Here is a 27,973-nt window from a genome sequence, read left to right on the forward strand (position 1 = left end):
CACTCTTTCTTTCTTCCTCCTCTTTTTTTTCATTCTCTCTTTTTTGTTTACCTCCTCTTTCTCCTGATTTTTTTTTTTTTAAGATTTATTTTTATTTTAGGTATATGGGTGCTTTGCCTGCATGCATAATAGGGTCCATAGAGACCAGAAAAGGTATCAAATCCTCTGGAACTGGAGCTACAAATGGTTGTGAGCCTACCATGTGGGTGCTGGCAACTGAACCCTGGCCCTTTAGAAGAGCAGCCAGTGCTCTTAACCCCATTTCTCCAGCCCCACTCTCTGTTTGTTTGTTTGTTTCAAATCATTTTATTGATTCCTTCTTCAAGCACTGCATTGGAAACCCAAGTGTTGTTCAAAATAATCACCTTTTAAAGAATGTTTATCTGATAATCTCAATGTTGAACAATGAGAAGGTAGCCTTAATGAAAGGGGTAAGCACAGGACTAAAGCACAGCGAGGGCTCTCCTTGGAACCAGAATCCCAGTGGCTTCTAACTTACCTTTCATCCTATTAGAGCTTCCAGACTTGCCTCCTGGCTTGCAGGTTATTGAATTGTTTACAGGCATGAAACCCTGTCATCTACTTGAAATTGGGGCCAGATATTTCTTTTCTTTATGAGAGGTTGGTCCAGCTGCCATGCTTGCTGATTGTTAATTGAGTGGCTAGGTGAGGTACCAGCCAGGGGCTTCTGGGCATTGTGCTGGTGTCCTTGTTCCAGCTGCTGGGCTGGGCTGCCAGGTTCTGCTGCGATGGCGACGCTGCCTGTTAGGCCAAGTCTGCTCCAGGGTAGAGGTCCTGAGTGTACACTCATCACACAGGCAGCTGATCACAGTCATAGTTTTTTTAATCAGCATGTGATTCATGTCTTCAAAAATCAGGGTGTGCCGCTGCCCCATTGGTTTAGTTAAAGATTCCTGTTTACGGGTAAATGAGTCTCAGGGAGCCTTCTCAGCTCTCTGGCCAGAGGGACCGAGGACGAGTAATGTTGGGACCGCCCTCAGTGATGGCCCTTCACCGGCAGTGGGGAAAAAAAATCTCAAAAAAAGGAGACATGTTGCCATCGACACCTGTTTACAAGCATCAGCAGGCAGGAAGAGCTTCACCATGGTAGCGTTAAATATGGAAAGAACTAGAAATGGGAGTTAACCTTTAAAAAACAAATTAATCATCAGCGTAATAGCAATTGCTGTCTTTGTACATCTTATAAAATTGAACTCCTGGTCCTGAGCAAAGGAAGTGAAAATGAGTGGGCTTCTCTTCACACTGGTGTACTGACAGGGAGTCAGTGGCAGTATGAGGATTGGTGTTCCCTGCATCTCAGGAGGGCCTGCAGGATGATTTACTGCCTCTGTTGGAAGGGAAGGGACTCTTGGTTGTAGGTGTTCCTCTGCTTACATCAGCCATGAACAGATGGCAAGATACTGGAACTAGTCCTTGACCCTAAGTTCGTGAAGAAAGCACAGCAGTGTCTTCTCTAATGTGCCTTGGACTCACAGAGGCCTGCTTGAGTCCTGAACTCACCTTGCCACACTCTGTGTAGAAGCTGCAGTGACCAGAACCGCTGCTGCCTCTCCCCGGGTGGCTCTGTTCCGCCTCCTGCCCCATGACGACAGCCAGAGCCCTTCCCTCTCCAAATAGAAGACACTTGAAATACCTCCGCAGCTTCTGTGGCCTTTTCTGGATGAAAAGAAAACTAGGGGTTGAGCTGCTCTAGGATGATCTTTGGTCTCCTTGTGGTCCTCTGCAAATATAGGCTTCCTCCATAGAGAGAGCTGCTGGCTCTTGAGCCATCTCTGAGGTGCTCAGCATGTCATCTGTTGTGTCCTAGGCATTTGAGCTGGCAACAGGAGACTATTTGTTCGAACCGCATTCTGGGGAAGACTATTCCAGGGATGAAGGTGAGTGCTGCTGCCCGCTGAGTGCCTTGAATGTGGGTCTGCCCCTCCTGACCCTCTAGAGTATTGCTATTTTACTGAAACAGAGCCATGTTTTGGTTTTCAGACAACAAATTCAGATGCTTTTCCTTTGAGTTTGAAGCCCCCTCAGTGCCAGTGAATGGGCAGTGCCCACCTGTTGCAGCTTTTCTGGCCTCCTGGTCGAAGGAGCCCAGACGGTGGCTGAGGGCTGGCTCCTGAGCTCACAGGAGTCTGTGCTTCCTTTGTCCACAGCTCTGCTGCCCATTTTGCTGTCCTGTTTGGGAGCTCAGTTGAAAACCAGGGAATTCAGGCTTGAATTCCTTGTATAAACCTGACCATCTCCATGCTTCCTTGCTTGCAATGCTGGGGTGGCCTGGGGTGAGCTGGCATCAGTCATTGCTGGTCCTCCAGTGGTGTCTGAGGCCTGCCAGTCCCACCAGCCTCTGCATGGATGTGCTGCAGACATTGTTGATTTGAATCTATTTCTGATTTTTTACTAATTTCACTTTTCCCCTCTTCTTTTATCCCATCCTTCCCTTTACCCTCCCCACTCCCATATCCTTTTTTTTTCTCTCCTCATAGACCACATAGCCCACATCATAGAGCTGCTAGGCAGTATCCCAAGGCACTTTGCTCTATCTGGAAAATATTCTCGGGAATTCTTCAATCGCAGAGGTAGTACCTCTTCTCTTTGAAAAGTGCCACGATGCAGACAGAAATGGAATAGCTGCAGAAGCAGTGTTAATGGCGACCAAAGCATGTCTTCTAAATTCCAAAAGCAGTCGAGCAGAATGCCTGTGCTGGTGCAGATGCTGACAGAAGGCTGAGTCTGGCCTGTGCTGTGGTCACCCTGTCCACTAGCTCTTTCCCTTCTTGGTACCCAGGACATTTGGGTGCCCTTTAGCTCTGAGTTGTGAACCATCTGGACAGAAGCTGGTTTTGGTCGTTGGGGTCATGCTCCGTTTCTGTCTGTGCGGGCAGTAATAGTGTCTGCATGCAGGGTACTGATTAAACTGTCGTGTTTCTGTTTTGCTGGCAATGTTCCCAGTGCAGATCACATAGCACTGAGCATTGAACTGCTGGGGAAAGTTCCTCCAAAATACGCTACGGTGGGGAAATACTCCAAGGAGTTCTTCACCAGAAAAGGTAACGGTATTTCTGCAACACTAATTGTCAGCACAGTACTCTCCCAAAAGGAGATGTTGTGCATTCGCATTTGAGCAGTGGGAAAGACCAAGACTTTTCAGCTGCGGAATTCTGCTGAAGAAGGTATTCAGAAAGTAATCTGGAACCGTCTGGTATCTATGGAGTGAGACTTTTCTGTTTAAAAAAAAAAACAAAAACAAAACAGGCTTCCAACAGTCCTTTCTCAAACCACTACCTCTCAACTCCAAGCACCAATCTGTGTACTCAAATATTTGTAGAAAGGACTTCAAGTGAGTTTTGAAAAGAACTAGATTCAGCCGGGCATGGTGGATCATCCCTGTAATCCTAGTGCTCATGAGACTGAGGTTGGAGTCTGAAGCCAGCCCAGATTACAAACCAACCAACCAACAAAGCTAGACTTCTCTTTCTAATTTTATTGTTCACAAGGGCAGCCCAGAGGCCTTGGGCATTTTCTTGGGTGTCTGAGCTCTTTGGCATTGTGTAGACCTATAAACCCTGCGGACATAACCAGATCTCATTTTCTGTGTTATGGGGTTGTGCAGACAGAACCTCGTGTGTGTGTGTGTGTGTGTGCGCGCGCGCGCGTGCACGCACGTGTGTGCGCCTGTGTGTATGTTCATGGGGGTGCATATGTGTGAATGGAGGGCCTAGGTGTGTTGTTATGTGCACTTGTAATCCTAGTGCCAAAGACACAGAATGCTAGATCCCTTGGTTTCTCTAGCCAGCCTAGTGCTGTCAAGCTCCAGGCCCCTGTAGAGAGACTGGGCCCAAAGGAAGGTGAATGGCTGCTAAAGGTCAACACCATTGGTTGTCCCCGGCCCCTCAGAGTCCAGTCCAGGTTGTTTCATTTGAACTCCTCTTTCTTCCTCTCCTCATCTTTCCTTTTAAATTACATTTATTTATTTACTTATTGGGGAGGCCATGGGTGTCATGGTGAGTATGTGGACATCAGAGGACACCTTTGCAGGAGTTTTCTTTTTGCCAAGTGATTCCTAGGGACCAAAGTCAGTAGGCTTTATGGGAACCAGTGTCACCTGCTAAGCCATCTCACTGTCCCTCTGTCTCTGCCTGCCTGTCTCTGCCTTGTTATTCTATGCGTGTGAGTACTTTGCCAGCAGTCTGTGCACATGGGTACAATGTGTCTACAGAAGAGGGTATCGGATACCCTGGGACTGGAGTCACAGATGGTTTTGAGTTGCTGTGTAGGCATTGAGAACTGAACCTGGGTCTTCTGGAAGAGCAGACAGTGTTCTTAGTCATCTCTCCAGCTCCTTCTTTCTTTTTGAGGCAGGGTCGTGATCTGATCAGCCTCAGCCTTCCAAGTGGTGGAACCACAGAATGTGTAACCATGACCCACTGGGCTCTTGGGCTCCTTATGGTTGGCAGCTGGCCTGGAGCTTCAAGCCATTAATTTGCTTTCTATGGAATGCCATCCCAGAACTAACAGCAGCAATGGCACCTCGTTTTCCCCATTTGGAAGAGCCTGCCTTGGATGGTTGGAAAATCAGGTGCCCAGATGGATGGTTTCAGGGAGATGAAGTTGTCTTGTGGCCCTTTGACTGTGGCACATTCGCATGGGCATGTCAGCACGGATTTTTTTCTCCTGGGACATTTGTGGGTTTATGTCTCCTGCCATCGTTAGTGCTCGTGCTTTAACGTAAGTGCATGGGTTCTGTATGAGCAGCTTGTTTGAAGGTGATTTGCAAAGAGAAAGCTAGTGTCCACCCTTGCATACTCTCTCTTTGACTCTGGCTCTTTTTCTCTCTTTGTGTGTGTGTCTCAGATGTTTAAAACAGGGTTTCACTGTTATTTTTTAAGATTTATTTATTTGTAGTTTATGCAGACTTCTGCCTACAGTATGTGTGTGCACTGTGTGTGTGCCTGGTGTTCAGGGAAGTCAGAATAGGGTTGTCAGATTCCCTGGGCCTGGAGTTGTGGATGATTTTGAGCTGCCATGTGAGTGCTGGAAATAGAACTTGTGTCCTCTGTCTCCTAGATGCTGGGATTATAGGAGTAAACCACCACCCTGTGTTTTTAACATTCTTTTGAATAAGAAAACAAAACAACTAGTTTCTGTGGTAACTAGAATGCTTTTTCCCCTTTATTTGGACATAAGAGGCTTTGTGATGGGGTCAGAAATCCCTTAAGACAATTAGGAGTTTGGGTTTCAGCCCCCTTTCTGGTGGTTGTTTGTAATGCCTGTGGCAATTAGAAGAGATTTGGACTTTGACAGAACCTACAGCAATAACGGGAGTGGTGAAGGCTTGTCAGTAAAGTATGTCTATAAGTATGAGGGAATATGTTTGTTTGTTTTTAAATGATGGGCAATGTAGACGAGGCTTAGGCTCAAACTCAAGGTGATCCTCCTCTCTCTTGTCTCCTGAGTACTGGGATTAAAGGCATATACCACCATGCCAATGTACAATTTATATCCATTCAGTTTTTGTAGTATGCCACTATGCCACAGTTGGTAAAGACCAAGGCACGCTATAAAATTGCTGTTCTGCTTTGAGTCATGTTTACAGCAGTTAGAGTCAAAATCATTTGCTAACAGTCTTTCTCTGCTCTTTGTCATCCTAAGTGAGGTCCCCCTCGCCCCCAACAGCTGCTCTGAGGAGGAGAGTGGGGGTTCATGTGTTAAAATTAAGCATCAGATGCAGCCAGCTGGTCTTTTTTCCTGTGTCTACTTCTAGAAGTCACAACCAGGCTAATTTGAGTCATTCCTCAGCCACAAGGTAGAATCTGAGCTGCATTTTGGAGCAAGCGGTGTGGTCCTTCCTGTTACCTAATTTGTTGTTTATTTCTCGAGTGTGAATATTACCCACTAAAGACCATTAAGAAACCAGAGGGAGTGGAGTGTGGTGAGTGGGACTTGTAATCCCAGCAGTCGGGGCGGCAGAGGCAGGTGGATCTCTGTGAGTTCGAGGCCGACCTGATCTGTAAAGTGAGCCCAACAAAAAGAGTCCAGGATAGCCAAGGTTACACAGAGAAACCCTGTCTCAAAAAACCTGAACCAAACCAACCAACAAAACAACCAAACAAACAAACAAAAAAAAAAAGGAAGAAGGAAAACGTTAAAAAGGCAGAGTGGTAATTGGAGTGAAGTTGGAGACTCACTTGGAGTTGAAGGCCAGCCTGGGCTACGTAGTGAGGTCTTGTCTCAGACCGGAAACCAGAGTGTTAAGATGTGACCCCGCAGGAACCAGCAACACTCTGGACTCTTTCCTTGTCCTGTTCCCCAAGGAGTGAGTGGCAGCCCCTGGGGTTGGTGAGTACATCAGTGGCCATTACTGGGCTATGTTCTTTGTATCATGTGTAACCATTGTTTTATTGAATTTATTATGTTGAAAATTGCTGCATCAAAGCGGATAGGTTACGTCAACTTGTTCCCGCACAGGCCATCAAGTACACTGGGATACATCTGACTGTGTATCTGTATCTGACAGAGCTCTTAAGACTTCGTTAAATTCAGGACTTAGATGATTCGTTGGCAGCTAAAACCTGCCACCAAGCCTAATGACGTGAGTTTAACCCCCAGAACTCAGGTAGAAGGAGTACCCCTACGCCTACACAATTTCGTACCTTCTATGTGTGTGGTACTTGCGTTCTCACACACACAAACCAGTTATGTACGGACATAATAAAAGGGCTGGAATGATGGCTCAGCAGTTACCAGCGTAGAGGACCCGTGTTTAATTCCCAACACCCTCCTGGTAGCTCACAACTGTTGCAATTGAAGTTCCCAGTGAATTCAACACCCTCTTCTGGGCTCTGTGGACCCCAGGCACATGTAGTACACAGATATGCATGCAAGCAAAATGCACATACACGTGAGAAAGGTGTTAATAAAAAAATGCAAAGACTTAATGAAATTCAATTTAAAATGTCTGAAGTGCAATAAAGAAGTTTCCATGCAACAGTATAGGAAGGGTCTCCATGTCACCAGCATCCTGATGCTGAGGTCTGCGGTAAGATAGTGAGGCGGCCTTGAGAACAGAAGGTGGGGCCTCAGGAGGTGAGTTTAAAGGAAACACTGTGTCTCCCTGCAGACACCACTGCAAGGTCTTGTTGTACACATCTCAGGCTGGACTCAAAATCCACTTTGTAGTATGTATTTGTAATTTAAATATTTGAGCTGAAACCTGAGGATGTTTTAAACTTAACCTCTGTGATTACCAGACAAGTAGCTGATCGTGTGAGGGCTGTGAGGAGCTGAGCCACCTCAGTTGGCAAAGGTCTCTGCACGCTGGAGCGAACAGGCTTCATGCCACCACTCATTTGAGTTTTCCAGCTGCGCACACCGTGCTTTAGAAATGTAAGCGGTAGCCTCCGAGCACCTTGCTGTGTCTGCAAACTGGGGAGGATGAAGCTGTGAGTGTGAGGCTGACTTAACAACAATGAAGAACAGAGAGAAAACAAAGAAAAAAGCCTAGAGCCGTTCTAGCGTGACTGCTCTCGCACCCTCCTCTTGCTCACAGCTCTGCCTGGCAGAGGAGTGACGGGGCCACTGAGGCAGAGAAGATGGGCATGCATGCGGCTGCTCTATTCCCCGGCGGCAGAGCCTTGCAGCCCAGACGGCATTCACCACAGACTCTGCAGATGAGGCGGGCGTTTGTTGTTTGTTGTTGTTCCTTTAAGGTTCCTTTTCTGTGTGTGAGTGTTTTGCCTGCGTGCATTCTTGAGCACTACGCATGTGCCTGATGCCCGCAGAGATGAGAACGGTCCCCTGGAAGTGGAGTTGCGCATGGTTGAGAACCATCATGTGGATATTGGGACCGAACCTGGGTCCTCTGCAAGAGCAAGGCGTGTTCTTAACTGTTGAGTTTCTCTAGCTCTGACTGGAGGAATTTGGTACTCAGTTTAAAGCTGTCTGAGAAAAGCAGAATTGCTGTAAATAGTAATTGCCATCATTCAAGCAGAATACATCTTGTCCAAAATTCTTGGGTTCAGAAGTGTTTTTGATTTCCTCAGATTTTGGAATATTTACGTAGGCATGATGAACTAACTATCTTGAGAACCGTACACAAGTTCAGATGAGAAACCCATTTCTATTTCAAGGACGTGTCAATGCGCACAGGCTGGAGGGAGTTTTAGCACAGCTGGTTTTGATGTCACTCGTCATAGAGACCCATTGTATAATTTTCCTTCTGTGTCACACCAGTGCTCAGTGGGCCGCTCGCAGGCCCTCCTGCCCCACTGTGTGCTGCTTCACGGCGATGACAATGCATCTTTAGCTTCTCTCGCAGGTCCTCCTGCCCCCACTGTGTGCTGCTTCACGGCGATGACAATGCATCTTTAGCTTCTCCTGTCCTTATCAAAGAATGTAGTCAGCATCAGAGCAGAAATGCATTTAGAAATGCTTGTAGTTTCCTTTGTCCCACCCCCAGAGTAGAATATAACTTCTTCTATGGTGTTTGCATTGTGTCCAGAGCTACAGTGTAGCAGCAAGTGTCCCGTGTAGGGTGGAGACCTATAATCCCAGCATTGAGGATATGGAAGCAAGAAGATTGTTAATCCTAGGCCATTCTGGGCTACGTAGTGAGAGCTGTGTCTCCAAAAAAGGAAAAAGCAAATATATATATATGGTAATGGGTGGGCGGGTGTGCGTGCAGTGTGCGTAGGTTATATGCAAATGCAGTGCGGTTTTATTTAGGAGATTTTAATACCCTTGGCTTGTTGGTGAGAGTGCAGCCCTGGAACCAGCTTCTGTACGTACAGAGGAACAAATGTGCTCACTTTGGTGTCCATTGAAGGTTCTTAGCCTAATAAGCTTCAGTAGGTTCTTCTATTCTGGCAGACAGTGCTTGCCAGCACTTAGATTCATTTGCAAACTTATTTATGCCAAGACAGAATAATTTAATGTCAAGAAGGTTTCTGCTTTTACCGAGGAAATATATCGGTATCGTGTGTGAGCTGCAGCCTCTCTTAACTGTTAGATTGAGGCACAGTCCCTCTCGACCAGCGATGAAACTACTGAAAATACACCTGGGGTGTTTGCTGCCTGCGGAGCTGTGTTCTGATGCATCTGCTTTCCATGTTCATTGGTATTTTAGGTCAATCCTTTGGCTATCTGTAGAACATAGTCTTGAGACTTTTATTACACCCATGTGGTTCTTGTTACGTACATTGGCTTCGTCACATGCACATACCTTGGTTATTTGGCCTTTTTAGCCCCCACCCTAACATTGACCTTATGTGGGCACTGGAGGGGAAACCAGGGTTCATCCCTAGTGCTAGACTTCTGGGGTTTGGGAGCTAGATCTTCAATGACTGCTGAGATTTGTTTTTAAATTGTTATCAATTTCTTAATATCTCATGTATGATGTATGTGAGGGGTTGGGTGGCACATCTGACTTTGTGCAGTCAGTTCTCTCCTTTACATGAGTTCCAGTGATCAAACTCAGGTCATCAAGCTTGCACCATTGGTGGCAAGCCCATTTACTCATCTCACCAGTCTTTGGGCCTGATTTTTACAAACTGTTTTATTCAAAGGCCTTCTTTTTCCACTGCTGAAACTGTGGTTTTGTTTTCCTGTTAAACCAAGAGATCTGATTTGCAATCTCAAAGCAGTACTTAGCTGGGCTCTAACAGAGCTGGTTACCATACTCCTTCAGCCAGGAACAATTCCCGGTTTCTTTATGGACTCCTGTGTACAGCATACACAGGTAATTCTGTAGACAGCCAGTGGCCACTGAACTATAGAGAAAGGAAAGGGCTGTGTGTGACGGTGATGTGGGAATGCTGGGATTCCTAATTTTTTTTTCTTTTGTAAGTAATGTTACCTTTTTGTTAGGGTTTGAAAGTGTGTATGGTAGGGGTTTCTAAATTGGTTTCCATAAATGAGTGAAATAGTCCAGGCTTGTGATGCAAGTGATCACAGCACTTTATAGGTTCTGTTACAGCGTGTGAAAGAGAAGACATACCAGTGTGGTGCCAGGGCTTGAATGCTGGACTCCACCAGCTGACAGTATGCCCCTGCAGGCCTGGTAAAGGACTGGCAGTCAGCTGGTAGAGTTTTCTGGATGTGTAAAGTTGGTATTTCCATAAGATGTTGAGAAGTAGATTGTCTGCTTCATTGAAACAAAAAAGCCTATACAAATCTGGAGTTTTTGTGACTGTGGTTCTCTCTCTGCAGGAGAACTGCGGCACATCACCAAGCTGAAGCCCTGGAGCCTCTTTGATGTACTTGTGGAAAAGTATGGCTGGCCCCATGAAGATGCTGAACACTTTACAGATTTCCTGATCCCAATGTTAGAGATGGTTCCAGAAAAGCGAGCCTCAGCTGGCGAATGCCTTCGACATCCTTGGTTGAATTCTTAGCAGATTCTACAAATATAGCATTCTGAGCTAGCAAATGTTTCCCAGTACATTGGACCTAAACAGTGGCTCTCATTCTTTAACAGGATTACAAGTGAGCTGGCTTCACCCTCAGACCTTTGTTTTGCTTTGAGGTACTGTTGTCTGACACTTTGCTTCCTGTGCGCCGTGATCCTGAGGAAGGGTAGGCTTTGTCTTCAGCTAAGTAGTTTACTGGCCATTTTCTTCTGGAAACAATAACATGTCTCTAAGCACTGTTTCTTGTGTTGTGTGACATTCAAATGTCATTTTTTTTTTGAACGAAAATATTTTCCCCTTTGTGTTTTGGCAGGTTTTGTAACTATTTATGAAGACATATTTTAGCTGAGTATTATATAATTTACAATCTTAAGAAATTATCAGTTGGAACCAAGAAAGAGCAAGGAAATGTACAATTTTATCTTCTGGCAAAGGGAAATCATTCCTGTATTATAGTGTATGTAACTATTAATTTGCATAAATAGGGGATGAGGATTCACATTCAGAAAAGCTACTCAGTCCTGAGTGCTTCTTAGCCTACATTGCATGTTGCAGATTTCCACTGCTTCAAGAAGTTACACAAACTTTTCATTCCATAACAGTCCATATGGTTTTGGATTAGGTGTCATGCCCTCTGTGGCACTTTAAAGGAAGAAAAACTTGCTTCTCATTCAAAATCTGACACTATAATCTAGCAGTTCCATTTGTATTTTGCATATTTTTAAAACTACTTTTAAAGTCTTAAGTCATTTCCCCTTAAAATGTGATGGCCCAGTACCATGTAGTGTTGCCTCTGACCAGCACTGTAAGTTAAACACGTAGATTAAAATTGGACAAGAGAAATATGTTCAGTGTGTGGAATGAAAAAATAATCTATTTTTGGAAAAGCATGATCGTGTTTGTCTAAAACACAAGGTGTGGCTTATACAGTTTGCAGCGCAGTGGACAGAACACTCCTCACAGCTTAAAGGTACCAGTGATCATGTTCATTCCATAGGCAGCTTTACTTGCTACTGCAGTTTTCCTCGCCTTTTGTCTTTCCATGAATGAGAAAATTATTTTCCCTTTGTAGCCCGCATACAGTTTTAGTTTATGCATTTCCTTAAAATTAATTGTAGAATCCAGGATACAAACCATTAGTAGGCAATACAGTTTTAGAATGTAACATAGAGAGGTATATTCAACCTCTTAGAAGTCAGTGGATTGAATGTCTTTTTTTAAAAAAAAAAAAAAATTATTCATTAAGGTGCCTCGTTTTTCTTGACTTTGTCCATTAACATTTATCCATATGCCTTTGCAATAATTAGATTGTGAAAAGCTAACAAGTGTTGTAACAATAATCCTTTGTTTGGGGTGCTTGCACTTGTCTTAAAAAATTAAAGTGTTTTGGGGTTTTTCCAGACATTGCCTTGGTTATTGTCCTGTATTTGAAGACAGAATCAGCACACATTTACTCTCAGGAGAATGCCACCAAACTAAAGAGGTGCACATGAAGTCGCAGGACGTATATTAAAGCTTACTACCAGGAAATCCCTTGGTGGTTTTGGGGCAGAATGGATTTCATGAATGAGGCTTTACTGTGGCTTCATTATGTAGAATGTGGTTGGTTTTTTTCTAAGTGCAGTGGTTTTCTCCATGCCACTCCGTCTTTTACTCCGAGGGGACAAGACCCACATTCCTCTCAGGGGTTAGCATTGTACCCCACACTGCTATGCGGTAGAAGGTGCCACTCTTTCATGAACTATGCCTACTGAGTTTTTCTAATGAGTCTGTGGCTCTCCTTGTACATGCTATGATGGACGGTGGCTATACAGTGTTTTTAGTCTTGATTTCCATTGAAACATTTGTATAAGAACCCAGAATATATTTACATCTTCCCTAGGAATTTTCACCATTTGAGAGAAATTTGTCTACTGCAGCTTAGCACGTTGGAGAGAAAGCTATAGAAGACTAAGGTGGTGCTTCTATTCATACTCTTAGTTTACAATGTACAAGGAGTTCTAGAAGACTGGGCACCATATGTCTTTATCAGCTTCCTGGTAGCATGATGGTAAGAGTAAATGGAAAGGTTGGGTGTTGTGGTGCACTCTTTTAATACCAGCACTTGGGAGGCAGAGGCAGGTAGATCTCTTTAAGTTCAAAGCCAGCCTGGTCTATGTAAGTTCCAGGCTAGCCAAGGCTGCATAGTGAAATCCTATATCAAAAACAAAACAAAACAAAACAAAAAAACAAAGTAGTATCAATGGAACATTATCACAAACTTGGGTCTTTTCAGTTCAAAGACCTCTATGAAATCTGCATGGAAAACTACAAGCAGTGGATAATGTATGACTTGAACAGATTCAGAAGTAGCTAATCTGGAAATGGGCAGATAGAGAAAAAGTGGGTATTAAAAGTTTCAAAGACATGTACTCTTTAGGTGAAATCTACTTGTTTTTTTTTTTGTTTGTTTGTTTTTTAATATTCCCTGCTTCATGCATAACTTAACAAATAAAAAGTAGAACTTTCACTGGAATAGAAAATGTGTTCAGATAAATTTTCCATTTCTTTCTGTTTTTTGAGACAAGGTTTCAAGCCCTGGCTGGCCTTGTCAGTGATCTGCCAATTTAGGCATGCTAATCCCCTCTCCCCCCCAACACACACACACACACACACACACTTTCTCAATTAAAAGTTTGGTAAAGGAGAGTGTGTCCATCAAAAATTGTATTTAGCTAATATCCTCAGTCTACACAAGAACTTCCATTTGAATTACTTCTATAGTGGGCTACTTTGGAAGTGTATGATTTCAAGATGCCGAATAGAGGAGAGTGAGTTTAAGGAGCGACTTTGGTCCGTGTCTGAGACTGTTGAGGGACTGTATAACCCTATTCATTTTTCAGACTAAGAAGAACATTGACACGTCAAAAATGGCAAAGTTGACCAATGTTCTTCAAAAATTTGAAGGTGATTAGGATTAAACCCTATATTTTCACATATCATCAGAACTAATTTTCAAATGGAAATTAAATGATAAAACATCACTTAAGTCTACTAAATCTTGAGTCATTTAAAAAGTTTACTGTTTTCTGATGCACAAAATTTATATACTATGACCAAATTATGTCACATATTTGGAAGATGATAAATAGGGTCATTGCTATTAATATTTTGTAATGCTGAGGTAGACTGACAGCAAAAGCTGGTGATTGGGGGAAAAAATCACAACTGGTATCTTTTTCTTTCAGTAATAAAATGTTTCCTGAGTCCCTCTTCATTCAGTTTGACCTACTCAAAATACTGCCTTTTCCCCTTGGTTTTTATTTTCTATAACTGGAAAAAAACCGTAAAGCCTAGGTATTAAGCATTACACATGATTTCATACCAGTTTTCATTATTAGCGGGGGGGGGGATTTCAGTTGGTTATGTGTATAGAATGTGTGTACAAATTAAGTCTTGCCATGTTTTGGGTAAAATACTCTGTTTTCAACTGTGGTAAGCTGTAGTGTGGACTGTACTGTGTGTGATGCATTACCATTCTGGATTAATTTTGTATGATGTTGGTCTTAAATGGTAGACCAGTCACTCATGCTCCTAGAGAAAAGGCAAGTGGTGGAAAGGACTGTGGGAACTACCCAGGACTCGCTGCTGGTAGCCCTCCGTGCAGCGGAGGCAGCAGTCGCTAAAGAAAACGGACGGTTCTTTCCTTACAAATTATATTTGAAAATCATAACTTTTGTAAAATCATTAAGCAGACCTCAATGTCAGAAGTTGTACAGAACAATTTAGTAAAACTGACATAATTGTGATTTATTAACATGAATTAAAATGCCCAACCAGTGCTTCAGTGCGACAGCATATTTGAAATAAAAAGGAAAGGTCATGTACTGTACTACTTTCACAGAGATCACACTTTTGCAAAAGACCTGCCATATGTACAATGCTATATACCAAATGAAAAGGGCTGGAAGCAATTATATACGCAAAAGAAATGTAGTATTTACAGTCGGTCAGGAGACACTAGAAATTATCTATACATTAAATTACATTTTGCTTGCAAAAAACTGATAAAACAAAATGAGCCATGTCCACACCAAATTATAAAAACCTGTATTGCATTTTCAGACCTAAGATGCACTCACAGAACTGCTGACCAGGAAAAAAAAAAAATCCTCATAGTGCTTTCCTTAGCTGGTTACTTAATGTGTATGTATAAAATAATACAGAAAATATTCACTAAATGAATTTAACTGCGACAATAAAATTTAAAGGTCATGTAGCATCAGATCTACGGTCAGAAAAACAGCTGGAATGTTCACTTACAAAATAAAGATACCTACGACTGGTTTAAGAGCATATTTCATAAGGAATTTTAAAAAGCAAAAATATGGGAAAATACAATGAAAGAGCACTGGTGTTTTTTGTTTGTTTTTTTTTGTTTGTTTTTTTTCTGTTTTTATACAAAGTTTCATGTACAAGCTTTAAAAAGTACCTTAATAGGTACATAGGAAATATACAGTTTATCTTACAGAACATTTTAAAAAATGTTATTGGAGTCCATTTTAATGCCACCCTGAACCGTGGTAACTGTTCTGAAATGTTGGTGGCACCTGTGCTCTGTGAACTGGAATCTGTCCAGGCACTGGAGATGCCTGCTGAGGTCCTTGCACCCCATGTGGCAGGGCCACAGAGCCAGGATGAGGATGAGGACAGAACCCTGAAGCAGTAGGTGTTGGAATACTGTTTGGTCCTTGGGGCTGGAGATGAGGCCCTGCAACTGGTAGTGGACAGTGTGGCCCTGTTCCGGAAGGCTGGTGTTGGGGTCCCGGTCCCAAAGTGGTGTGATGCGTGGCTTGTGAGGGGTACGGTGGTACAGCTGGATGAGCACTTGCAGGAAAAAGAGGAGGTCCTTGATGAGGTGGGTGGTGTAAGGCTTGACCCGATGTTGAATGATGCCCAGAAACCAGAACACTGGCTGGAGGAGGGGGTGGGGGCGGGGGCGGGGGTGCAGAGTTTACCACATGCTGGTGTTGTGCTTGTAGACTTTGCAGTCCTGTGGAAGGGTGGGGCGGTGGGTGGTGATGTGGGGCAGGAGGTGGAGGGGGTGGTGGTAAGTGGTGTCCAGCAGTTTGAGAATGAATGTGTGACCCGGGGGTGACAGCATGAACTGGCCCAACTACATGTGCTACAGAGTGCTGCTGATGCGTGTTTGGCTGCTGTATGAGGTGTGGTCCTGGAGCAGGTGGTGGTGGAGGTGGGGGCGGGACCACAGCAGCAGCAGTTTGATGGTGAATGGTAGGGTTCTGAGATGGCAGAAAATGCCCTGAAGTGACGTGGTGTCCAGGAACTGATTGCTGGCTCGTGCCAGGAAGTGCTTGACTTGGTCCAGATGTAAACACAGGTTGTTGGGAAAGACTACCTTTCAGCTGAGTATAATTCGGAAAGTTTGCAGAGGGCTGCTGGTTTTGGTAGTATGAAGAAGAAGGAGGCGGAGGAGGTGGAGGGGGCGGTGCCGTGCTGTTGAGACTTTGTTGGTTAAACTGACTGTATGTTGCTGCAGATTGTCCTGAGGGTGTCTGGGTAAATAATGCTCCAGAAGTTGCCTGCTGAGTATTGGCTTGAAGGGTCTGTGCTGCTGGATAAAAATTTCTCTGAGTGTCTCGCTGAGGAGTTCCAACTTGAGGTGACTGTGAATGGTGAGGCCTGAAGGGAGATCCTAGCTGCTGGGAAGGAGGCTTTGGCGAGAGGTAACCATGCTGCGCAGGCGTGTGCGGCGTGGAGGACTTGGGAGGGTTCTCCGTGTGAGGCGATGGAGGACAGTGCAACTTGGTTGGTGCAGAAGGCAGCTTTTGTGGAAGTTGCTCATTTGCATTTCGAACATGGGCCTGAGGAGGGTGGCTCTTTGAAAGTGCTGGGGTGCTATTTGACAGCTGTTTTTGCTGAAGCTCTGGTTTTAGGTGAACACTGTTCTCTGCTTCGGATACAATGACTGTTGCCTCCCAGTGAGAATCTGGTTTTGTGAGTATTTTCCCATGTGACTGTGCAGGATTTATCGGCCCAGGGGAACCAGCCTATGAAGAAAGAACAATTTTTAAAAAGATCATAAATTATATATATATATATATATATATATATAAAGAACATTATAAGAACATATATACACATATACATTAAAAGAACATATATAAAAAGCACCTTGAAGTTTATCCTGACTGGTATTTAATATTATTTCATGTAAGTACAGTAAATATAGAGGCCCATGATGTTGAAAGGTGAGTTTTTCCTCAGTAAATTAAGTTTTTATAGTGAGTGAGCTTAAATTGAATTCTCTCACTTTTGATGAAGACAACCCCAAGGAGATTAATGGACTTTGTGTTCTCCTTAAACAGTTGTCTTTCAGTCTTATCGTAAAAGGGTGTTGACAGCCTTATTAAGCAACCTTAAAACCTAACAGTTTTATTTCATAACTAATTTCTTTAAGCAACTAAAGATAAACTGCTTTGGAAGTAAAAGTTGTTCATCAAACTCTTTAGACTTTTAATAGTTTGTCACTTTATGAGGGTGACCCCAGTGTAAGACTACTTCAATGCCTGTGATCTTTCCGTTCACAAGTCGATGGCACCCAGTTTTACATTGGCAAACATGCCCACCGTGGGCCTCCAACTCCTCATAGACAAGGGTGGGGGCATTTAGAGTGAATGCCACCTGAGCTTCTGCCTATGGGGTGCTGATCGGCTGCTCATAAAAAGAGTTTTCCTTGAAGAGCGGAGTAAAACTTGAGTGGGAAATGTCACCACTGAAGGGTACTTAGCTGCAAGGTTAAGCCAGAGTTGTCTGTCACAGTTGAGCATGAGAATGAGTAAATAGGGGCTGGAGAGCTGGCTCAGCAGTTATGAGCATTGGCTGCTCTTAAAGACCAGAGTTTAATTCCCAGCACCCACATGGCAGCTCACACCTGCCTGTAGCTCCAGTTCCCAAGGATCCAATACCCTCACACAGACATATACACAGGCAAAACACCAATATACACATAAAATAAAAACAAACTAGGTAGAGTCTAGAAATCACAAACTAATGCCTGATATAGCAGGAAAAAAAGTCTGATGTTACCCTCAGCTTTTGTGCAGTGTCCAGAGTTCAAAGGTCAGTGTTATTACCTTGCTTATTTTTGAGGGGCTCTGAGAAGTGTCCGGGGATGGACATTCACTGGTGGTTGTGGGCTCTGTACTTTCAAGATCAGGGTCTGTAAAGCAGGAGAAACCTAAAGTAAATACAAGATCACAGACAAATACGCCTCTTGCAGACACACAATGCTTGCTGTCTAAGTTCTTGTTTCTGACTGTAAAGGGCTTTAAAATGACAGCCATGGTAGGTCATCTGCTTACTGACCTGCTGTAAGCTCACTCAAAGAAGGGCCTAGGCTCTGAGCGTGCACCTGGGGAATGTGATTTGAATGGGATGAAGGTGGAGACTGAGCATGACTCGGTGACCATGAGACACACGGTGATTCTCCCCCTAGAGGTGAAGCAGAGCAGACCCAGAGAGGACGTTAGTGCTCGGAGCAGAGCACAGGCAGCAGTAGCCCTCGGGAGTGGAGCCAGTACACTCACCGCCCTCTTTGTCCTTGCGGTGGTCACTGAGCAGTAGGGCTCTCTGGTAACTCCTTTCTCTCACTTGTTCCACTGATGTGGAGGCAGTCCTTTAAATAAAACAAAACACAACCTCAGGTCAGAGAAGCTGCTGCCACCTAGATTACTCTCCTTGTCTCCTGAGCAAATTGTCCTTCAGATGAAGGATTTTACTACACTGGGACAATACGTTGGTGCTGAGCTTTGACAAAAGCTTGTCTCATTGGTATCCATGCTCCAAACTTGAGATTTTTATTATTGCTGACTCGAGGAGATCAGACTAAACACTCTGTTGGGCGATTTTGTTGGAGAAAGGAGTTGTACGCTGGAAATACTGTGTTAACATTTCTAAGGTCCTGTCAGGTTGCCAAAGGGAGCAAACATACCCCCAACAAAATGCCTTGTGTCCCAGCTGTAAGCTGTAGTAGGAAGGTGAGTAAGAGCACTGTGGGCCTTTGCATCTTTGCTGAGACCCATGTTAAACGCAGCTGTTGCTGTCTTACTCACACACTAAAACCACTTCTTCACCCAGGGTAACTGCTAAGGGATATAAAGAAGTGTCTAGGAGGCTGACTGTGGTGACAAGTTCTGCAGGAAGGAATATTTACATGGCTAAGATGAAGAAATTAGACCTTCCCAGCAACCAGCTTTCCAGGTTAGGACTATCAACCACTGTCACTTCACCCTCCCCAAACAACAAGCAGGAAGAAGAATTCTCCTAACGGGCTTTTCTCCTTGTGCAGTGGCCCACTGTGGAAAGGGGCTTACCACTGAACCTCTGGGTCTGGCTTCTCGTTAGAACTGGTGTCTTTAACGGGACAGTTACTGCTGTCTTCTGCGGAAGAGGCGCTGTAGGTGGCAGTTGGCGGTGGTAAAGGCAAGCTGGCCTGGTTTTCTAGCTGCTCCCCATTTTCACTGCCGTGGACACATCCGTCACCACTGTTGCTTAGGTTCCCACTTGGATGAGGTGATACGCTAATCAAAGCAAAGTTTTCTGTCTTAGAACCACTTTTCCTAGCTTCACGTTGTCTCTTACGGTATTCTAACAGAGAAACCTTAAACAAGAAAGAAAAAGTAAATCTTTTACTCTTGTTTGTGTATCAACATCAACTTATTCTTCTTTAAAAAGAATATTGCAGCATTTATATAAATTATATAAAATAATTGAATTTTCCATAAATAATTAACAATTATTAAAATGCCTACTGTATGTTAGGCATTGTATTTAGATGATTTATATGCATTATCTCATTTAATCCTCACAACAACCCTAAGAAATAAGTATATATTATCATCCCCATTTTACAGATGAGGAAATTGAGTAACTCACTCACTCCAGGTCACACAGCTGGTGAGTGTTGGAGCCGGGATTCGAACCTAGGTCTTATTTGAAAGCCCGTGCTCTTTCCACTATACTACATTGCTTCCCACAAAGTTGCCAACTGGACTCTGTTACAAAAATTAAAAGCACATATCACTAAAATGCTTTGACTTATATAGCAGTTAAGCCTATTAACAAATAAGTGCTGTTTCTCCCATTCTTGCAAAATAAGGCATTCTTAAGATTAGGAGCTTCTGTATTAAGATAGAATCTTAACAAACAGTATCATACTTTCCAAAGTACTCTTACATCCATGGCCTAAATACTGTAAGTATTATGAGATGGTGAAGAGGCATTTCTTCTCTCCACGGTTGCCTGCTCAATGTAAAATAAGAGAAATAAGAACAAGCATTATCTACCTGTTGTTTTGGAGGTGTTCATTTTTAATAGTTACTTGCTTCATGAAAAAAATCTTTAGGCTTTTATCTCAAACTACATTTCTTATTAGACGTTTTCATATCACTGTAATTTTTTTACTTTTTTAAGAACATCAAATTTACAAAAAGCTTAGAAATGTACATATGAAAGCCTCAATTTAAATAACTAAGTCACGAATGCCTCGCATAACATATGCTGCGACTACCAAAAACCCTTAACAACACAGTGAGAAACCCACTATTAAAAGGACTAGAAACTGTTAAATTATAACCTTTTTCTTTTGCGGTGGATTCTGGGGTGTGCAGCTCCCGTCGATCAAATTGTCATTAGCAGTCCGTCCGAAACCAGAGATCAGCCCATCTTCAGAAGTACAGAAGACAGTTGTTTCCATAAACATGCCTCTAGTATCATCCTGCATCAGGCACTTTGACTCACTTATTCGGAAGCCTCCTCCAATCTCCAACTGATGTGAGGGCGTTAAGTCCCTCAAGTTGGAGTTTACTGAGAAGTTAACCCCTGTCCTGTCAGGGCTCTTTACCCAGGAAGAATACATTGTGCCTCGTCCAGAGTGGCTGGAATCCAGCTGGTTGTTGGGCTCGCTCCTGTCGTGGGCTGGCGTTTCCATGGTCTTCTGTAAGGCGGCCGGCTCAACTGCATCGAGTCCCAGCTGGAGGTCTGACACAGATTCTTTCTCCCCTGGGCAAGGCCTGGCGACTTCAGTCCTGTTCCTAGGGCTGCTATAACCAATAGTCTTTATTTCTTGCAGACCCAACTCAGTTAAATTGGAATTTCTAAAAGGGCCCAACGTTAGCATGGTTGAAGGTCGTTCATATCCCTGTTGGTGACAGTAGGGAAGGGAATCACACAAAAAAATGCCATTTAAGGACGGTTTACTATCTAGCAGTTATATAAGCAAAATAATCTTAGAGAAAGTCAGTAAATGAATGGTTTTTGATAATCCCTTACCTCTTGATTGTAAGTGCATCTCTTTATTTCAGGAGAACTTTCTGGGGAAGAAATATTCTACATAAAAGTAATAAAATTAGGAATTAAAATACAACAACCTCTATGGTTTGTAGACATGAAGAGATGAAAATACTGATGATGCATAGATTTAAAGATTTAAACTTTGTTGAAGACGTTGCTTTAGGTCAATATGATATACATATTACAAAAAATTGCTCATTGTGGCACTAATACAAATGTTTACATATGTGTAATTATAGCTTCCCAATTTTCTCTCATAGTTTCTCACCATACCAGTTAATAGGGCTGGGAGAGGGGTTTATTTAAAAAAAAAAAAAAAAAAAAAAAAAAAAACTTAAAAAAAATGGTAAAGTAACACTCATTGCCGGGGATAAACAGTTTTCGCCCCCTTGAAATTTCTCACCTCAAAGTGCATGGTGTTTCCTGGTGTGCCAGGGGTCACTGGGGTCACTGGTGAATATATGGGTTTATAACCATTTCTGTAAGTTTCATCATCTGATTTGATCCGTGGGGGAGTGGCAAACGCTGGGTCTGTAGGAGTGACATCCGTGTGAGTTGGTGTAGCATATGGTGAAGGAGTAGGGGTGGAGCTTTCTGAGTACGCAGACTCCAACAGTTGGTAAAGTCTTCTTTTTTTAAGTGGTGTAGTTAAATCTGTTAGTGAAATTATAATCCGTAAGAAATCATATTGTTGGTATCTGCTATGATATCATTAACAGTAATGACTTTCCCCTCCACACTGACGTATGTGTTTTTAAAGAAATGTTACTAACGTGAAATCTTTGCCCCAAAGGCCCCAGATGTTTTAGTATTAGCAAATATGATCTTGCCTGAAGCTTGGAAGCATAGACATCACAAAAAAAAGTCTTACAAAAAAAAGTCAAAAAAAGTCTTATTAGTAGTCCTGATGTTACTGTAACTAATTTCTAATCATGTAACTGATTTCTAAGAATCCTTTTGATTCCAGACCCACACATCAACCGCTGACATTGTTATTTCCAACTATGGTTTTACATCTGTCCTTTGTGCAAGAAGTCTGCTGAACAGAAAGAGAAAGCCTGTAGCAGTGGGTTTCTCTGCTAGAATACACAGCAGTGCTTAGACCCTGCCTGTTGCAAAGCTAAAAATAGCCTTCCACAGTTCCTCACACTAAAACCCTGCCAAACACAAGCACTACCTGGAAGAGAGCAGCTGTCGCTTAACAGTAGTGGACTCTTATTTTCACCATTAACTGTAGGGCTTCTGGATCTTTCCTGACAAGGTGAATGATATCTATGTAAAATTGTTGAATTTTCTTCTTCCAAGGCTTGTTTCAACCATCGCTGAATAAAACAAAAATAAATAAGGATCAGTTTGCAGCTATTTAGATAGCCTATAAATGCAAAGCCGATCACAAAAGCATTTCATTGTGAGGTTCTGTAGTAAGGACTGAGATTTGCATTTGGCTTCTCCTAGATTTTTATATCCAAAGAAAAGTTTACCTTTTTGCATGAGCCAGAAATGTTTTCAGTAGTTTCTTTTCTTCTCTTTTTTTCCGAAAGGAATGGTGATGTAAATCTAATATAATGCTTAGGAGTAGAGTATACATGGGGGCTGTAAGTGAGACCTGGCAAAGAATTGAGCTGTGTAGCTAACACCTCTGGATCTGTAGTTATGCGCAGAGGCCTTTCTGAAAGGCTGTCTGAAGGTTTTCCTGTCTTCTCATTCTTCTCACTTAACCATTCATTGACCAAGTGCTAGAGAACAGAAACATTTGGATCACTATATAGTAATTGCACAGATTCCACTACAGAATATTCTAATATCAAAGTAGATACTGGCACATCGTCTAAGACGATAAGTTGGGTGATTTAGGTCATTCATGTTATGGGGCTGGAGAGATGGCTCAGCGGTTAAGAGCATGTACTGCTCTTGGAGGTAGGACCCAAGTTCGGTTCACAGCACCCATGTCGGATGGCTCACAACCGCCTCTAACTCCAGCTCCAGGGGGATCTGCCACTCTGGCCTCCGTGGGTACTTGCCCTCAAGTGCACATACCCACAGACAGACACACATGCATAATTAATAATAAATTTTTACCAAAAAATTATTCTTGTTAATGTGGTGAAAAAGAAACCCCACTAATCAGCATATTCATATTCTTATTTACTATTATTGTTAGAATTATTATTTTATAGAGGCAAAATACATGGATATATGTAGAAAATTTGTATTACACAACGACACTAATTTTGGCAGGTTACAGTGGTGCACTGCCTGAGTCAGGAGGACTGATACCAGTTTGAGACCAGCCTGGGCTCCATAGTAAGTACCTGGCCAGCCAACAAACACTACATAGCAAAACTGAATCAAAGGAAAAAAAGAAAAGGGGACTTTTTTTTTTTTTTTGATATAGTAAAATCTAGGAGATACCAACAAGTACCATAAACAATGTAGTTTTCTGTTGCTTTATATACTATATGAGACAGTTTAGCTTGTTAGGAAAGTCTGACTTTCTTAAGCAGTGCTTTTCTAGCCAAGGTGCCCATCACAGTTGCCTAGAGGTGAGGTCAGCGCATAGATAAAAGTATGTCCACATTGACATTCCTTGAGTCTTTAGAGGTTCGGAATACCCCTTAGAGAAATTTTACCATCCACCATGGATATAACTCGGCTGTTTGTGTTGCTGCCCTTTTGGAAATGCTTAGGACTGTACCCAGGCCTTGCACATGCCAGGCAAGTGCTGTTCTACTGAGCCACGCCCCAGCCCTCATAGTCTAGTCTGTCCTCGCTACCTAAATATACCTGGTCCTGAAGAGTAATGATCCCTCACCTTTTAAAATAACTAGGTACTTAGGAACATTACTTTTTGCTGCTGGGGTTTTATACTTTCATAGCTTAAATGTACTAGAACAAGTACTACATGTGTGCATATGTGCATTTATGCCTAGACACTTCTCAATTTCAAAGCATTTTTTTTGCAACCTTTCCTTCCTCCTTTTCTGTGTGTATAATTTCTTCAGTGTACCTTTGTAGAGCAATGCTATTCTCTCTATTAATGGCATCTCTAAGGGAATTCATATTTTGACATTAAATGAAAAATAAACATACATAGCACTATAATAGCTTGTTTTTAACAAATATTTATACTTCATATTTAAGAAATATAAAATAATTTAAAAACTCAATTATTTTTCATTCCAAAAAGAAACTTTTATCTCCTTCCAAATGTAGGTAAGCACTACACTTAGTATTGAAGCCAAGTATCCACTTGTTTAAGGTATATAAGCACACCGGCTTTGAATGAAACATAGTATGTGTCCAACAAAACCTAGGACTCTGTGGCAAGGAAATTAAGACTCTGCCACTGACATATAAGCCTGAGCTCATACTAGAATTCTTTAAGTATGCTATTCATTGTTTAGCAGCTAGCCTGCCTGTAAACTATGAAATTAGTTCAGAGAAAGACAAAAGTTTCAAAATAGGGTACATATATGGCCTAAGTATCACTTGACCCTGTGTGTTGTCATTTACATAGAGAAGAACAGCAGCCCCTAAGTTATGCTTTTACTTGAGCTGAAGAGCTCAAGCTGGTCAAATTCATTAAGCAGTTTCCCATAAACTGTCATTAACTCTAGCAGTTTTCCAATGATTTTTATTAATAATTTGATAGAAAACCGATCTTCCTTATAAATACAAGAAGCTACAGTGAGATTGCTCAGTTAAAGTTGTTTTGCTGCCAAGCCTGATGACCTGTTTTCTACCCGTGGAACCCACATAACAGGGTTCTGAAGAGAACTGACTCCTGGAAATTACTCTCCAGTCCCAACATGTGTACTCTGGCACATAAACACAAAACACTTTTAAATCCATATTCTCAGTACATTCCATGGAAATCTTAAGCTTCTTCATAATTCTTACAGTTGACCTACATAAAGCAATTGTACAATGTATAAACAGTAAAGGGGTGGGGCGTGGCTCTGGGCTAGAGTGCTTGCCTGTCACTCACAAAGCCATGGATTAGATTCCTAGGCATGGGCGAGAGGAGGAATGTTAAACCAGTTTCAGAGAAATGAATATTTTATACATAGGTAGACACTTATTTAGAGAAATCATGAATTAACGATACTAAAGGTCTTCATATATTTAATCTTCATAATACAAACAAACTATTAATGTTCTTGACTGGTACTTCTCATTCTTAAATATCTGCAAGTGTAAAAATGAAGCTTCTTATTTAGACCATTATAGGATATAGATTTAATTTTTAAGACAGTTTAATTACTTAACTAAGATAATTGTTGCAAACAGCTCTTACATTGTTAGGACTCATACCTTCTTTGTTTTGGGGTACTTTGTGGGACATTTATTAAGTGCTGGAACTTCCGCTTCAGTAATTATTTCTGCTACTGCAGTTTCCGTTTCTGGTTCGATAGCAAGTACAGTGTTTTCAATATCGTTCTGTTGTGACATAACTTCAACGTCAGGAGAAGATGGCTGTATGTCTGAACACATGCTGACGGTTCTGTGTCTCCGACGCTGCTGTCCAATGTGAGTCCTACTGCGAGAAAAGCTTTTTCTCTGCTTAGTTCTATTCACTTTGGCAGGGGTTGGCTTGATAGCAGTTTCTTCTTTTACTTGTTCCTAGTTCAAAATATAATAGCGGGACTTCTGATGCCTACAGATAGGTTTAGGTAAAGTATAGCATTGTCTACTTTTAAAACTAGCTTTCCAAAATCTTCTAAAAAGCTTTCCTTCCTTCCAGTATTTTATTCTTGGTGTGGTGGCACACACCTTTAATCCCAACACTGGGAGGCCAAGGCAGGCATATCTTGAGTTTGAGGCCAGCCTGGCCAGCCCCGGCCGCACAGAGACACAGTCTCCACAAACAGCAACAGAAGTATGTACTTCTGTGTGTATATGTGAAGCCAGAGCTGTCGCCTGTGGGAGATGGTCCTCTCCTTCTGCCACAGAGGTGCTGGGGGCTGAGTTGAAGTCAGCAGGCATGCAGCAGATCTACTGCACTAGCCAACTTCTGCTAACAAACCGAAACAATTGACACTTTCTTACTCCAAGGCAAATAGACTCTCATATCGTCTAAATTTTATATAGGGTTTGAATATGCTTTAGAAGGCTAATATGGGTATTGTTTAAAATTCTTAGGCTGTTGATATGGCTCTGCAGTCACACTTGCACACAAGCCTGAAGACCAGTCTCTGAGCCCCAGAAGTGCTCTGACTGAGCAAGGCAGAGCCAACTCACAGAGTGGCACTCTGACATCCATGTGCACACAATAGATATATGCACACAGACATCATTTTTATAGATGTAACTGTGCTGTGGAGAAACTTTATTTAAGGCACTTGACGTGGAAGAAACCAAGGTAACCCTGAGTTACCTGGACAACTTCGGCATCGGTGACAATCTGTGATTCTTTACATTCAGGCTTAACTTCCGTCTTAGCTGTGCTGATCCTTTCCAAAGCTTGTTCTCGTCTTTTCTCTCTTTTTTCAAGTCTGGCAAACGCTTGCAAAATTGCTTCCATTTTTCTTTCTTCTCTTGTCTATGGAATTTAAATTTGAAGTAAATAATATCATTATTCCAAAGCAAAAATTCAAAATGTCAAATGTTCAGGACAGATTTTAAAAACTTCTGTGATACTATTAGCATAACAAGTCTACTGCTGGTAGGGATGGGGAACAATTTATAGCCATTTAGCATGTATATGGATCCCAAACTTCATTGCAGTGAGCTGTTTTTGAGTGTATTCAAGAAAGGACAATAATACAGTAAAACCAAAAAGTCTTAAAAAAAAATAAGAAAAATAAGAAAGGAGAAAAAAAAAAAAAAAAGGAAAAAAATTTCGTGTTTTACCAAACCAAAAAGCTTTCAGTACAGAAGTTTGCTTTAAAAACAAAAAAAAACCAAAAAACAAAAAACAAAAACACCTGAAAATTCCTAAGGAAATGCTATGTTGAAAAGGGAAAATTCATATGCACTTAAGGAGTCAATATATCCTTGTTACATTGTGGCGTAGTCCTGGGTTCAAACCATGACTCTGCCAGTAATTCTTAGTAAATAGTTCTGTCACCCTGGCAAATTAGTTTCAACTTTTCTAGGAGTGTTAAAAAGCATAAAGTACTTAACACTTCATTTTGTTGTTATTTAGCTCAAATAGAAAAATGTGAGGCTTTTAAACAGTACTTGGACAATGGTAAGCATTCCATAAACGTTACAACTATCATTTCTACTTTTGCCCTTGTGCCCTCCATTATAATTCTTTTAAGGCATTCCTCTACCTTCTGCTCTTCCTTTCTTACACTGACACTTCAAGACAGGGCTGAGGGAACAGCAAGAGTTCCTTTGAGCATCAGTTCTCTTGGGTAGAGAACATTAAGAGCAAGACCCAGAGCCTTGAGCAGAGGGCCTGGCAAATGCTTCAGCTCTCAACCAGAACCAGGAAGCAGGTCCATCAACTGTCCAGTTCTCCAAATGAAAGAACCAGGTCCTGAGGCTCAGATCCATTTGTCTTTCCTCCTTCATTGTCATCGATGTGGGGAAGAAAGAAAGAAAGATCAGAAACTCAAGATCTGGCTGCCATAGACTTTGCAACATTGGAGGTTCAGCTTTAGTTCCAGTAACTACTGGAAGAGAATTAAGCATTGGTAACTGTTCTACTCTTCCCTGGTTTTTAGTAAACACACTCAGTAAGGTAACAAAAGATGCTGACACAGCTCAGCTGGCATTGCTTTGCAAGGAGCTCTAACTTTTTACCTTCTTTATTTTACAAACAGGAAACTGAGGTCCACAGAGATAAGATTACTTGTTTATGGACACAATCTTGTGTTTTATTGTAATCTTGAATGGGTAATTCAAAACATTAAAAGTAGCAGGGCAGGCACCGGAAACTGAAAAATTTAAAGCCAAATTCTAAGACAATTTTCTATCTCTACTCTTACATAATTCCTTTAAAACTTGACCTCTATTATTAAAAAAAAGAAGAAGAAAAAGCTGTCTCTGTATATCAGCATTTTTCTGAAATGCTCCATTTAGAAATCTAGACTTCACAAAAGTAATTTTTAAAATTACCTCACCTGTTGAACCTGGTTGGAGGGGAGACTTTATAATTACTGTGATTGCTTCTTTTCAAAAACATTTTAAATATTTATTTTTATTTTATGTGCACTGATGTTTTGTCAGGTCCCCTGGACGTGAAGTTACAC

The 27,973-nt window shown here is 42.1% G+C and overlaps 2 protein-coding genes across 11 annotated transcripts in view; one reads left to right on the forward strand and one right to left on the reverse strand.

Moving 5' to 3' along the window:
* Srpk2 (SRSF protein kinase 2) overlaps nt 1-11,820 on the forward strand; it is a 184,808-nt gene extending 172,988 nt beyond the window's left edge. For 6 of the 7 annotated variants that reach the window (XM_060373926.1, XM_060373925.1, XM_021644385.2 and 3 more), the window contains 3 exons: nt 1,829-1,898; nt 2,499-2,591; nt 10,219-11,820. In XM_060373926.1, the coding sequence (XP_060229909.1) occupies nt 1,829-1,898; nt 2,499-2,591; nt 10,219-10,403 (348 nt within the window). In that variant the 3' untranslated portion in view covers nt 10,404-11,820. Of the gene's footprint in view, nt 1-1,828; nt 1,899-2,498; nt 3,063-10,218 lie in introns of all 7 variants that reach the window. The other variant, XR_009588203.1, reaches the window with a different exon arrangement.
* A 2,361-nt stretch (nt 11,821-14,181) lies between these two features.
* Kmt2e (lysine methyltransferase 2E (inactive)) overlaps nt 14,182-27,973 on the reverse strand; it is a 68,750-nt gene continuing 54,958 nt past the window's right edge. For 2 of the 4 annotated variants that reach the window (XM_021644382.2, XM_021644381.2), the window contains 12 exons: nt 26,149-26,313; nt 25,086-25,394; nt 22,253-22,507; nt 21,949-22,093; nt 21,175-21,425; nt 20,751-20,807; nt 20,056-20,619; nt 18,794-19,080; nt 18,008-18,096; nt 17,787-17,912; nt 17,555-17,640; nt 14,182-16,468 (listed from right to left, as the gene is read on the reverse strand). In XM_021644382.2, coding sequence (XP_021500057.1) covers nt 14,960-16,468; nt 17,555-17,640; nt 17,787-17,912; nt 18,008-18,096; nt 18,794-19,080; nt 20,056-20,619; nt 20,751-20,807; nt 21,175-21,425; nt 21,949-22,093; nt 22,253-22,507; nt 25,086-25,394; nt 26,149-26,313 — 3,843 coding nt within the window. In that variant the 3' untranslated portion in view covers nt 14,182-14,959. The remainder of the gene's footprint in view (nt 16,469-17,554; nt 17,641-17,786; nt 17,913-18,007; nt 18,097-18,793; nt 19,081-20,055; nt 20,620-20,750; nt 20,808-21,174; nt 21,426-21,948; nt 22,094-22,252; nt 22,508-25,085; nt 25,395-26,148; nt 26,314-27,973) is intronic. The other 2 variants (XM_021644384.2, XM_021644383.2) reach the window with 2 other exon arrangements.

Source organism: Meriones unguiculatus, chromosome 21, assembly GCF_030254825.1.
Source record: "Meriones unguiculatus strain TT.TT164.6M chromosome 21, Bangor_MerUng_6.1, whole genome shotgun sequence".
In the NCBI taxonomy this organism is placed as follows: domain Eukaryota; kingdom Metazoa; phylum Chordata; class Mammalia; order Rodentia; family Muridae; genus Meriones; species Meriones unguiculatus.